A 12,279-nucleotide genomic window follows, 5' to 3' on the forward strand; every position below is an offset into this window, starting at 1 on the left:
AATGCCCTGGTACCAGGTAATCTGAGTTAATGCCCTGGTACCAGGTAATCTGAGTTAATGCCCTGGTACCAGGTAATCTGAGTTAATGCCCTGGTACCAGGTAATCTGAGTTAATGCTCTGGTACCAGGTAATCTGAGTTAATGCTCTGGTACCAGGTAATCTGAGTTAATGCCCTGGTACCAGGTAATCTGAGTTAATGCCCTGGTACCAGGTAATCTGGGTTAATGCCCTGGTACCAGGTAATCTGAGTTAATGCCCTGGTACCAGGTAATCTGAGTTAATGCCCTGGTACCAGGTAATCTGAGTTAATGCTCTGGTACCAGGTAATCTGAGTTAATGCCCTGGTACCAGGTAATCTGAGTTAATGCCCTGGTACCAGGTAATCTGAGTTAATGCCCTGGTACCAGGTAATCTGAGTTAATGCCCTGGTACCAGGTAATCTGAGTTAATGCCCTGGTACCAGGTAATCTGAGTTAATGCCCTGGTACCAGGTAATCTGAGTTAATGCCCTGGTACCAGGTAATCTGAGTTAATGCTCTGGTACCAGGTAATCTGAGTTAATGCTCTGGTACCAGGTAATCTGAGTTAATGCCCTGGTACCAGGTAATCTGAGTTAATGCCCTGGTACCAGGTAATCTGGGTTAATGCCCTGGTACCAGGTAATCTGAGTTAATGCCCTGGTACCAGGTAATCTGAGTTAATGCCCTGGTACCAGGTAATCTGAGTTAATGCTCTGGTACCAGGTAATCTGAGTTAATGCCCTGGTACCAGGTAATCTGAGTTAATGCCCTGGTACCAGGTAATCTGAGTTAATGCTCTGGTACCAGGTAATCTGAGTTAATGCCCTGGTACCAGGTAATCTGAGTTAATGTCCTGGTACCAGGTAATTTGAGTTAATGCCCTGGTACCAGGTAATCTGAGTTAATGCTCTGGTACCAGGTAATCTGAGTTAATGTCCTGGTACCAGGTAATCTGAGTTAATGCTCTGGTACCAGGTAATCTGAGTTAATGCCCTGGTACCAGGTAATCTGAGTTAATGCCCTGGTACCAGGTAATCTGAGTTAATGCTCTGGTACCAGGTAATCTGAGTTAATGCCCTGGTACCAGGTAATCTGAGTTAATGCTCTGGTACCAGGTAATCTGAGTTAATGCTCTGGTACCAGGTAATCTGAGTTAATGCCCTGGTACCAGGTAATCTGAGTTAATGCCATGGTACCAGGTAATCTGAGTTAATGCCCTGGTACCAGGTAATCTGAGTTAATGCCCTGGTACCAGGTAATCTGAGTTAATGCCCTGGTACCAGGTAATCTGAGGTTTCTCCACGTGTCTTCATTAAACATAACAGTAAATGTTTTGTTCCCCCTCCTAATTCAGTTGTAGTTAATTATTTAACTATGAACAATATTAGCATGATTTATACTTAAAACTTTCTTTTTGGGGGGGCATTTTCTCAAGTTCCCCCTGCCCCCCACGTACCCCTATTTGAGAAACACAGCTGTATAGTATAGTATAGTTTTTGATTTATTATTTTATTAGACAAAAATGTAGAACAGTACAAGTATAGTCAATACAATATAAATGTAGTACATTACAAGTACAGTTAAACACCCTGACTAAAAGGAACATCCCAAATAAGACCTTTTACAGTCTTTTTTTTTACATTGGAAGCCCTCAGTATTTAATTCATGGACATAATGAATAGCATGCAAAGAAAACATTCCATAATATCACAGTTATAAAAACACTATGTGTACAGGATAGGGGAAACAAGGAGGTGGGGCTAAGGTGGGAGGGGAGGTTTAAAGGACAACTTTAGTTTTTTACAACAAGGGTTCATAATTATTTTAGATTGTAATTAAAGAATATAAAAGATGAGTGTTAAAATTATTTCATTTTTCTTTCTCTAATTATAATCTAAAATATGAACCCTTGTTGTAAAAAAACAAAGTTGTCCTTTAAGGGCAATGGTTGTATAATCACAATATTACACTTGGTGGTGTGTGTTATCATGAATATCAGCACTTCTGTGCCGCCAACGGAACTCTCCTTCGGGCTCGTGCCAGAAGCAACGCAGGCGTGATGATATTCACCGTAACACACACACCCTCTGGTGTAATATTGCTTAAATATAGTTTACAGTATAGTTTAGTTTACCTTCCACAGTAGGAAGACCAGCAGGCCCAGCAGCAGCAGTCCTAACAGGATGGCAACCAGGATGATCCACCAGGGGAGGCCTCTAGAGGCCGCTGTTCTGCGTTCTGGAAACACTGTCACTCTGACCTGTAAAACATGTTTATATTATTATAACCTCTAGAGGCCGCTGTTCTACGTTCTGGAAACACTGTCACTCTGACCTGGAAAACATGTTTATATTATTATAACCTCTAGAGGGAGCTGTTCTACTGTAAAACATGTTTATATTATTATAACCTCTAGAGGGAGCTGTTCTGTAAAACATGTTTATATTATTATAACCTCTAGAGGGAGCTGTTCTGTAAAACATGTTTATATTATTATAACCTCTAGAGGGAGCTGTTCTCTCTGGGAACACTGTCACTCTGACCTGTAAAACATATTCATATTAAATACAACTATAATTATAATATATACTGTAGCCTATGAATGATGACTCCTTATGAATAATAACTATCTATAATAGTCTAAAAACACACCAGAGTTCTTTGCCAGCAAAGTGAAGCTTCTTTGGTTGACCTTTTAACTGAAGTTATCATGGTTAGCTGAAGTTATTACTTGTGCCATCAGAGCGCGCAAGGTAGGTAATTATGTACGTATGTTAGGTAGATGGCCATGCAAGTTGTCGCCTCAATAGAGTTCTAGTTATTTATGACATGCCTGTGTCATAAATAATGTTCTATTCCAGGGCGCGGCAACCTTTTTGAAATGAAGTGTTATGTTTTTATTTTCTAGATAGTCAGTGTGCCATGTCATTGTCAACGTACATTTTAATGACACCCGTCAAACATTCTGGGACATGTTTTGATTGGCAGGACACGGTTATAACAATCATCCCTCCCCAGGCAGCGTTCAGAGTTTTAATGAATGTAGAATTATGCGTGCGGATAATCTGCTGTAAATTGGGTGACTCCGTTTAATTGACCACTCTCTCTCTCTCTCTCTCTCTCTCTCTCTCTCTCTCTCTCTCTCTCTCTCTCTCTCTCTCACTTCTGCCAGTGTGCCAGTGATCACCCTACGCTGTACCTAAGTTTGCCTAGCCCTAGCCTGGCGGGGCCTGACATCATACTGCGTTCACTCACTCATTCCTTCCCCAGTATAACAACGTCTGGCCTTCCGGGTATAGGCAGCGAGTATCCTGAATATTTTCTGATCGGGGCCAATCAGTGACTGCTGTCCGCACAACAAATGTAGTCTTCCTGACAACAAGTGAAAAGCTTCCCCTGATTGGTCCATGTGTAGACGGTGATGTAAAATGATGCTGCCGTTTGCTGCAGCATTTTCAAAACAACAATGGCTGCCCTCGATGCAACAAGTGTAACAGTTAAAGCTGAAACGATAAAACAAACAATAAGTGCAGTTATTTCAGAGATGGAATCAATTACAACAATTAAAAAGGAACAGGAGTATGAGCTAGCGGAGTTCATCGGCCGAAAAGACGTGTTTGTTTGCCGTTCTTCTGACTGGCTGAGAGATGTTTTGCTACGCTGATTGGTTAGAGGAGTCTGTCTGTCAAGGCAAGTACTCCCGCCCACTTTTCAAGCTGCCAATAGGCAGACGTCATGCTGGGGAAGGAATGAGTGAGTGAACGCAGTATGACGTCAGTATGATGTCAGTATGACGTCAGGCCCCGCCAGGCTAGCCTAGCCCTGGTCTATTCAGTTTATTATTATTAAGAACATGCCTGGGTCTCATGGTTCTTCAGAACCATGTTCTTAGCCCTGGTCTATTCAGTTTAACATGCCTGTGTCTCTGCGTTCTTCAGAACCATGTTCTTAGCCTTTCCCTCCACGATGATGGAAGCTTTCACTAGAACATCCAGGTAGTGGAGCTCCGAGAAGTCCTGGAAACATAAAACACAAATACAAAGTTAAAATACGGAGATATCATTTTTATCTTTGATTCGTCACCTTTACAACGAGGTGCAGCTTGTAAGCATCGGGCATTCATGGAATGAACAACACAGCCAAACGTGTGGGTAGTGCCGACCCAATATTTGCCAACATTTGGTCCATTATATCCCCCCTTTAATTATGCCAAATGGTATTGTGTTTGATATCATTGTTATCGTTGATTTGTCACCTTTACAACGAGGTAAAGCAGGTAAGGATCTGGCATTCGTGGAATGAGCGCCACAGCCAAACGTGTGGGTAGCGCCCCTCCAAAAATGGTCAAAACGGCCTGGCAGGCCTGCAATACTGTTCTTTTGGTGTTCACCTTTGTTGCTTGGAGCATTGAATGATTGCACTCTCCCACAGTAATAAGGAAAAAAAACAAACAACACATATTGGCAATTTTTACACTTTGTTAATGTTAAGCTCAGTGTCAGGGAAGCCCAAAACGAGAGTAAATGCCAGCAGAACAGTATATTGCAGGCCATTTTGGCAAAATTTTGGTTGGCGCTACCCACACGTTTGACTGTGTAGCTCATGCCTCGAATGCCCGATGCTTACAAGCTGTACCTCGTTGTAAAGGTGACGAATCAATGATAAAAATGATATAAAACATAATACAGTTTGGTTTCATTAAAGGGGAGATATAATGGACCGAAGTCAAGTTTCCTTTCTTTTTGTGCCGAGTTCCACCTTCATATATATTTAAAGTGTTATTTTATTGTGAAGGTGCTGAGCTTTTATTGTCTCACCTCCAGGAAGGTGCCGTTCCAGAGGCGTGCGTGCAGCGTGACGACTGCATCGCTGTCCAAGCCCTGCAGGGGGCAGCGTAGCTCCACACACCGAGCGCCGCTGTCACATGACTGCACATAAACACACACACACACACACACACACACACACACACACACACACACACGCGCACACACAGAGTAAATACATTGCTGCTATTCTCTTATCTCAGGCACTATGTGTGTAAATACCGTATGATGCGTATTTTAGCAAACAGCTGACAGGAGCGGTTTTGCGGTCGCTAAATTACACTGTGGTAAAGAAAAAAAGAGTTGAGTTGTAAGGCAAATCTCTCTGTCAATCTTCGTTCCTACTCTCACCTATGGTCATGAAGTGTGGGTCATGACGCAAAGTATAAGGTCGCGGGTGTAAGCGGACGAAATGGGTTTCCTCAGACGGGTGGCTGGTATCTCCCTTAGAGATAGGGTGAGAAGTTCAGTCACCCGAGAGAGACTTGGAGTAGAACCGCTGCTCCTTCACTTGGAAAGGAGTCAGCTTAGGTGGTTGGGGCATCTAGTACGGATGCCTCCCGAGCGCCTTCCTAGGAAGGTCCTCGATGCGCGTCCCACTGGGAGGAGACCCTGTGGCAGACCAAAGACCAGATGGAAGGATTATATCTCCAAACTGGCCTGGGAACGCCTCGGTATACTCCCTGAGGGAGTGGAGGAAGTTGCTCAGGATAAGGAAATCTGGAGGTCTCAGTTGGAACTGTTACCCCCGCGACCCGATTCCGGATAAGCGGTTGAAATGGATGGATGGATGGATGGATGGATGGATGGATGGATGGATGACACCATTTTGCATACTGGCTCAAATAAACAAGGTTTGTTTAAATGCCTGGATCATTATTTTGCAATGCATTTTGTTTATGATGTTTTGTGTTTGTGAGGATGATGGTGAGTGGCATTGAGAGTGCTACAGTAGGCCTACAAATAATGGTTGCTCAGACTAATGAGCAGTATGTGTATGACATACTGTCTCATACTAATTCCTCACTGCGTGTCGGATTTTAGTCTGGAATTTTCAATTCCAAGGGGTGGTTTAAAAAAAAAATGTCAAGGTGACATGCTCTTAATTGCTCCCTTTGAACTTCAAAGGGGTTGTGAACTGCGGTAATTGATTGAGCCATACAAGTGTAATCATCAAAGACTACGACCTGTTTGATGTATGTAATTAGAGTGGAGGGGGGAATGTGTTTATATACACACAGACACGCCTGATCGGCTGAATTGGTTCTGAACCAGGCCACCACCCACCACGTGCCCCAAGCCTTCAGCCCTGATTGGCTAACCCTTTCTCGTGGCTGGTCGAAATGGATTCTCAATTGTGAGGGGCCAGACTTCACTACACCACCACTACCGCCAGGGGGTGGTGTTGTGCGGTCTGGTTTATTAACCAGGCTAGTGCTGGCCAGTGCCAAAATAATCAAAAGCCTGTTACCAACGGCCGCCTGGTCTCTTTTAAGCGCCCGGGGTGCACACCCATTTTGCATGATAAACACCCGGGCTGCTAATTCATAATATACGGTAATATACGGTAATATACGGTAATGTAGGGTAAAATACGGTAATATACGGTAATGTAGGGTAAAATACGGTATGTAATCTGTAATGTTTTTGTTTCTCACCAGAGTCTGGTTCTTCCTCTTGTCAGAGAGCAGAGAGTAGGATGGCTCCCTCTGGGTCCTAGAGTCCTCCAGAGCCCGACGTCTCCTGTTGCTGTCTGCCTCCTGCACACATCAACACAACACTGGGTCTGTAGATCTGTGATTCTATAGATATAGAGACCACCTGTCCTAGAATCAAGAAGATCCTCGGTGGTCTACCAGATCTATAGATCTAGTGGTCTACCAGATCTATAGATCTAGTGGTCTACCAGATCTATAGATCTGGTAGACCACTAGATCTATAGATCTATAGATCTGGTAGACCACTAGATCTATAGATCTGGTAGACCACTAGATCTATAGATCTAGTGGTCTACCAGATCTATAGATCTGGTAGACCACTAGATCTATAGATCTAGTGGTCTACCAGATCTATAGATCTAGTGGTCTACCAGATCTATAGATCTGGTAGACCACCAGATCTATAGATCTGGTAGACCACTAGATCTATAGATCTGGTAGACCCAAACCTTTCAGCTCCAACCCAACAGAGAGACGTTTTGCACGGGACCCAAACTAGTGAAAATAGCAGATCTACAAGCTCACAACGCAATTTTCACTACTTCATTGTGGGCTCGCCTGAAAGGCGAGAACACTATGTTATCCTCATTATTTATAGTGAGTTCCGTCACAGACAGTACAAAGGCAGGGCCCTTAGCCAATGAGGTGCAATTGGTTCAAATCTGGGAGTGGTGTTAGCTGGAGTATTGGTTGAGCTTCACATGACAGTTAGCACGCTGCAGAATATAGTCATGAGCGAGCCCACACTGTTTCATAGGAACAGTATTTCTAGGTTGAGTACCCTATAGTTTAATGTTAGAAATGTTGAGTATGGGTCCCCAGCATGTTTCTTGTTTTATTTTATTATTTTTGAGCGGTGCAAACCGCTCCTATATTTCACTTTCGGTTTATCTAGTTAAAACATATTAGCACGGGACGATTCTTTCATTCTTCATCGATTGGCTAGTTGAGTAATTAAACATTAGAATCGACCAATCAGAAACCGTTCTACTCATGACGACATGTGTTAGCCAAACAGAACAGACCAATCAAATGCTGTGTTGTTCATGTTAATTTAGGTCTGTCTTGGCCATTACACTTGCACTTGAGACCGGTTTAAAGTTCATGAAAGGTCCAGGCGTAATGGCCAGGTTGTTTCATATGCTGGACCTCTCCTAAACCTTAAACTAACAGATTGAACACCACACAGGATTCGAAACAGCAACCACGCTACATTACCCTTGCAGGCTATGATTACTGTTTCGAATCCTGTGTGTTGTTCAATCTGCCAGTTTAAAGTTTAGGAAAGATTTGTGCCGGTTTAAAGTTCAGGAAAGGTCCTTCCATCTTTCTGTCTGTCTGATCCCCTCTCCGTTCTGCCCTCTGTCTGTTTTATTTGAGCTCCTGGTCTGGACTGCATATTATTTTTCTCTTCTATTCACTCTTTGACTGCCACCAAGCTGGTAATGGCCAGGCTGTTTGTCTGACCTCCTGTCTGTTCTCCCTCTGTCTCCCTCTTGCTTTATAACCCACAAGAAGCTCTATTTGTCTCTATCTGTTTTCAGACAGCAACATTTAAGAGTTTCTCCTGCATCTCGGCTACTCCAAATGGAGTTTCTGGTGACACATAAATGTGCACATTACATTGTTATTTGGTCTGGTCAAGGATACTAACAAAACTGGCTGGTATGTTGCGCATAATATACTCCTGATGGTGTAACCGACATAAAAAGTCTGACCAACCGCATATCCTGGAACTTTCTGGCGCAAATCTACGACCACCCAAGATTCAAGACAGCGACCACGCTACATTAAACCCTGTAGTCTATGATTGCTGTTTCGAATCCTGGTTGGTGTTCGTTTTGAGCCGGTGTAAAGGTCAGGACACACGAAAACCTTATATAGTCTGAGCAGACCTCTAGACTGACATCATACACAACACAAAGAATATTGCCATGCATGCCTATCAACACTGATTCGCGCAGGTGCCCTTGCAGGAATTAGTTTGCACCGCTCACTTCGCACGGGTGCGATTTTTATCCCATGATTTTGTAACTCATTATTTCCACCCAGTGCCAACTGCCTAAGCTGTAATCCTGGGCTCAATCCCCCTGAACTGCATGAGGATTGAGCAGGACGCTTCTTATCACCTGACAGGGGGAGTTTCCTCGTTTGGACAGCGCGTGGAAGGAACACGTTATTAGTTATTAGATAAGCTTTTAGCCAATCAGGAAGCAGCATTCTCGGTGACGTCATCCAATGGGGAAACCCTTGAAAGACACAGAGTGACCTCATCAGCGGGTTGACCTCTGACCTCTCCAGGGTGGTACTGACCTGTGTGACCCCCAGGGGGTTGACCTCTGACCTCTCCAGGGTGGTACTGACCTGTGTGACCCCCAGGGGGTTGACCTCTGACCTCTCCAGGGTGGTACTGACCTGTGTGACCCCCAGGGGGTTGACCTCTGACCTCTCCAGGGTGGTACTGACCTGTGTGACCCCCAGGGGGTTGACCTCGGCCTGGGGGGAGCAGGTCACAGAGCTCAGGTCTCCGCTGGCTGTGATCTTCATCAGGTAGAGGAGCCACTTCTCCTCCTGGGTCTCCTTGGGCCACTGGACCACCAGGGAGGCTGTTCCGTAGTTCTTGGTGGTCCCCAAGTTAATGATCTGTACCCCCAGAAATACACTTTTAACTGTTATTATTTAAAACATATTCTACTGGTCCCCAGCTTGATGATCCGCGTGCGTAAATTAGAGTTCTCAACGGGCCTGAAAATTAGGGCCCGGCCCTAACTGGGCCCTAACCGGGCCCTAACTGGGCAGGCCCAAGGCCCTACCCGGCCCTAATAGTTAACATACATTTTAGGCCCTACCCGGCCCGAAAACGTCGGGTCGGGTCGGGTATGGTCGGGTCTATCATATAGTAATAGTAATAAAATAATAAAAACAAATATTTTATTTTTCTCATTGAGCCCGAGGCCCTACCCGGCCTGACTAATTAGCTTACATTTTAGGCCCTCCTACCCTACCCTAAATGTCGGTCAGGTTCGGGCAGAATTTGAGAACTAGGCCTGTCCTCTAAAAATCGACGAATCAACGCGTCGTTTTAAGCCCCGGGAATCGACGCCAATTGTTTGAGTCGAGGCGAAAATATATATATTTCTTATATCATCAGTTAGCCTACTACTGCGGTGCGGTGCACCGCTGGACTGGTGTCATGTACTTCCAATTGAGAGAAGTAGCATTTGGCGAACAGTTATTTATTGTCTCGCACCAGCGTAGGGGTGAAAGTGAGACGGAACGGCCAGAACGGTTCAGAACCGCCGCTTCGTTAAAACATTCGGAGCCGGGACGGTGTTCCGTTAAGAGGAGGAAGCACGCTGTCAAAATCCCATATACTCATTTACTGCCTATGACTAGTTTGACGAGTTATATAAGTGTGTCCACTCTGCCTATGACTAGTATGACGAGTTTGTAAAAAAAAAAAAAAAAATGTTTTTTTTTTTTTTTTTGAAAAATTATTTTTGGACCCCATCAAATCTAGTAAGCATGATTTCAATCGCGATTTTGCATGTTCAACCCCCATACAACCCCATCTTTCAAAGAGGGCGGCCATTTTTGATTACATAACATGTAAAACATAATGGCTATTATCTCAAGAATGCCTGAACGGATTTCCAATCGGATTTTTTTGTTTGAAAGCTGTGAACAAACTGCACAAACATGGTGCATCATCTGTGCATGGGCGTGCATGATCCGTGCACTATAAATTACATTGAAGTCTATGGAGGCTTCTGGCGGGGAGCCCTGATGGGAGCTGTTTCAAAATGGCAGTAAATGAGTTAAATAACCTGCCACAGCACAAACGCACGTCCACAAAGTAATTAAACAATCTTCTAAAGTCAAATTAACATACACAAGTGTAGGCTACAAGTTACATGTTCTAATTAAAGTGCTTCTGAATTGTTCCAGTGTTGTAATCCATGATGAATGATTGTGTTTCGCTGTGTTTGCGTCCATGACATGTCCACACTGCTGGCTCTAGCGGGAGCTGTGCCTCCGCCTGTTTATGATCCGTTTCTGAAATGAATCCGTTCTCGACACTGACTCATTACTCTGTCAGTGCTCTGTGTCCCGCGACTGCGGACTGGATCCCATCGTTCATTTAAAAGAGCCGTTCAAGAGAGCGGAATCGTTCGCGAATGTCTCATCTATACTGCACGCTGCCGAGAGACGGGTCAGAGTTGAAACAGCGGAGATGTTTTATTTGTTTTAACGGTGTGTTATAACTCTATGGTTGTGCTCGCGCACAGATATCACCGAAAACACCGTGTATTCAATTCATCTTAATATATTATTGTATTATGTTGACGTGGTTTAAAGCAACACTTTTTTTTTTCTTTTTTTTTTACACACAAAGTAGACTATAAAACGATTCGTCGACGCGTCGGAATGAACCCCTCGAGTCGAGTCGACTTCAAAAATCCTGAGTCGAGGACAGGCCTATTGAGAACTCTAGCGTAAATGCGCGTGCATAAACACATAACAGTGCAGTGCCACAGATCAAATATCATTCAAACATTTAAAAGCAATGAACCGTTAACTACATTACGGCGTGTGTGTGTGTGTGTGTGTGTGTGTGTGTGTGTGTGTGTGTGTGTGTGTGTGTGTGTGTGTGTGTGTGTGTGTGTGTGTGTGTGTGTGTGTGTGTGTGTGTGTGTGTGTGTGTGTGTGTGTGTGTGTGCACTCAGATTGTGGTGTGGTGTAGGGTTAGGGTTAAGGGTTAGGGGTGAAAGGTGAAAGGTCACTCACTCTGAACTGGTATCTGATCAAACTGTGGTGTAGTGTTAGGGTTAGGGGTGAAAGGGGTAGGGGTGAAAGGTGAAAGGTCACTCACTCTGAACTGGTATCGTATCAAACTGCCGATGTCACTCTCTGTCTTCATGGCACTCTGACCTTTGACCTTTCCTGCAAAGTACACCTGGGGGGGATGGGCGTGTCTGGAGAGAGAGGACGAGAGAGAGACTATAGATAACACTATAGATAGGACACAGTGAATGTGTGTGTGTGTGTGTGTTGCCACCCATCCCATATCAGCCGGGGCGGGGCCTGTATTCTGACCAAAAGAGGCGCGTCCCGTACGGGACGTCAATTGGTAAAGGAAAGGGCCCTCCACACACGGCGCGGTCACCGTCGGGGCTGCCGCTAGGATCAGCGGTGGCCGCACCGCGGTGAGACACAAACACACTCGCTCAGTGAGTAAACGCTGCGCGGTATTTCACAAAGATGAACACAATCCATCTCTCACCGCCCGTGTACGCATGCACAAACGAGCAGGGAGATTTCACGGGACCGCGCCCGCTCTCCTCGCCGCCCCAAAACTTCGCTGCGCGGCTGAAAAAGCCGCCCGCCTCTCATTGAAAATGAATTGCTAGGAGGCGGTGACCGCGCCTCGTGTGGAGGGCACCGAACGATGCACGTAAAATATATATTTTAATGTTTGTGCACCAGGCAGTGCATCCTACCTGTGTGTTTGTGTGCTGTAAACGCTCGTGTGGCACTGTGTGTGTGTGTGTGTGTGTGTGTGTGTGTGTGTGTGTGTGTGTGTGTGTGTGTGTGTGTGTGTGTGTGTGTGTGTGTGTGTGTGTGTGTGTGTGTGTGTGTGTGTGTGTGTGTGTGTGTGTGTGTGTGTGTGTGTGTGTGTGTGTGTGTGTGTGTGTGTGCGCGTGCGTGCGTGC

At 44.9% G+C, this 12,279-nt stretch overlaps 1 protein-coding gene across 1 annotated transcript in view; it reads right to left on the bottom strand.

Moving 5' to 3' along the window:
• The window catches only part of LOC308286159 (integrin alpha-6-like), a gene marked incomplete at both ends in the record, with an annotated part of 94,492 nt that overhangs the window by 4,999 nt on the left and 77,214 nt on the right, over positions 1-12,279 (bottom strand). The window contains 6 exons of the mRNA XM_080727115.1: positions 2,156-2,281; positions 3,939-4,037; positions 4,839-4,949; positions 6,506-6,607; positions 9,032-9,208; positions 11,439-11,541. Of these exons, the coding sequence (XP_080583241.1) occupies positions 2,156-2,281; positions 3,939-4,037; positions 4,839-4,949; positions 6,506-6,607; positions 9,032-9,208; positions 11,439-11,541 (718 nt within the window). The remainder of the gene's footprint in view (positions 1-2,155; positions 2,282-3,938; positions 4,038-4,838; positions 4,950-6,505; positions 6,608-9,031; positions 9,209-11,438; positions 11,542-12,279) is intronic.

The sequence above is a fragment of the Nannobrachium achirus genome, assembly GCF_963921795.1.
Source record: "Nannobrachium achirus genome assembly, chromosome: 5".
NCBI classification, from domain to species: domain Eukaryota; kingdom Metazoa; phylum Chordata; class Actinopteri; order Myctophiformes; family Myctophidae; genus Nannobrachium; species Nannobrachium achirus.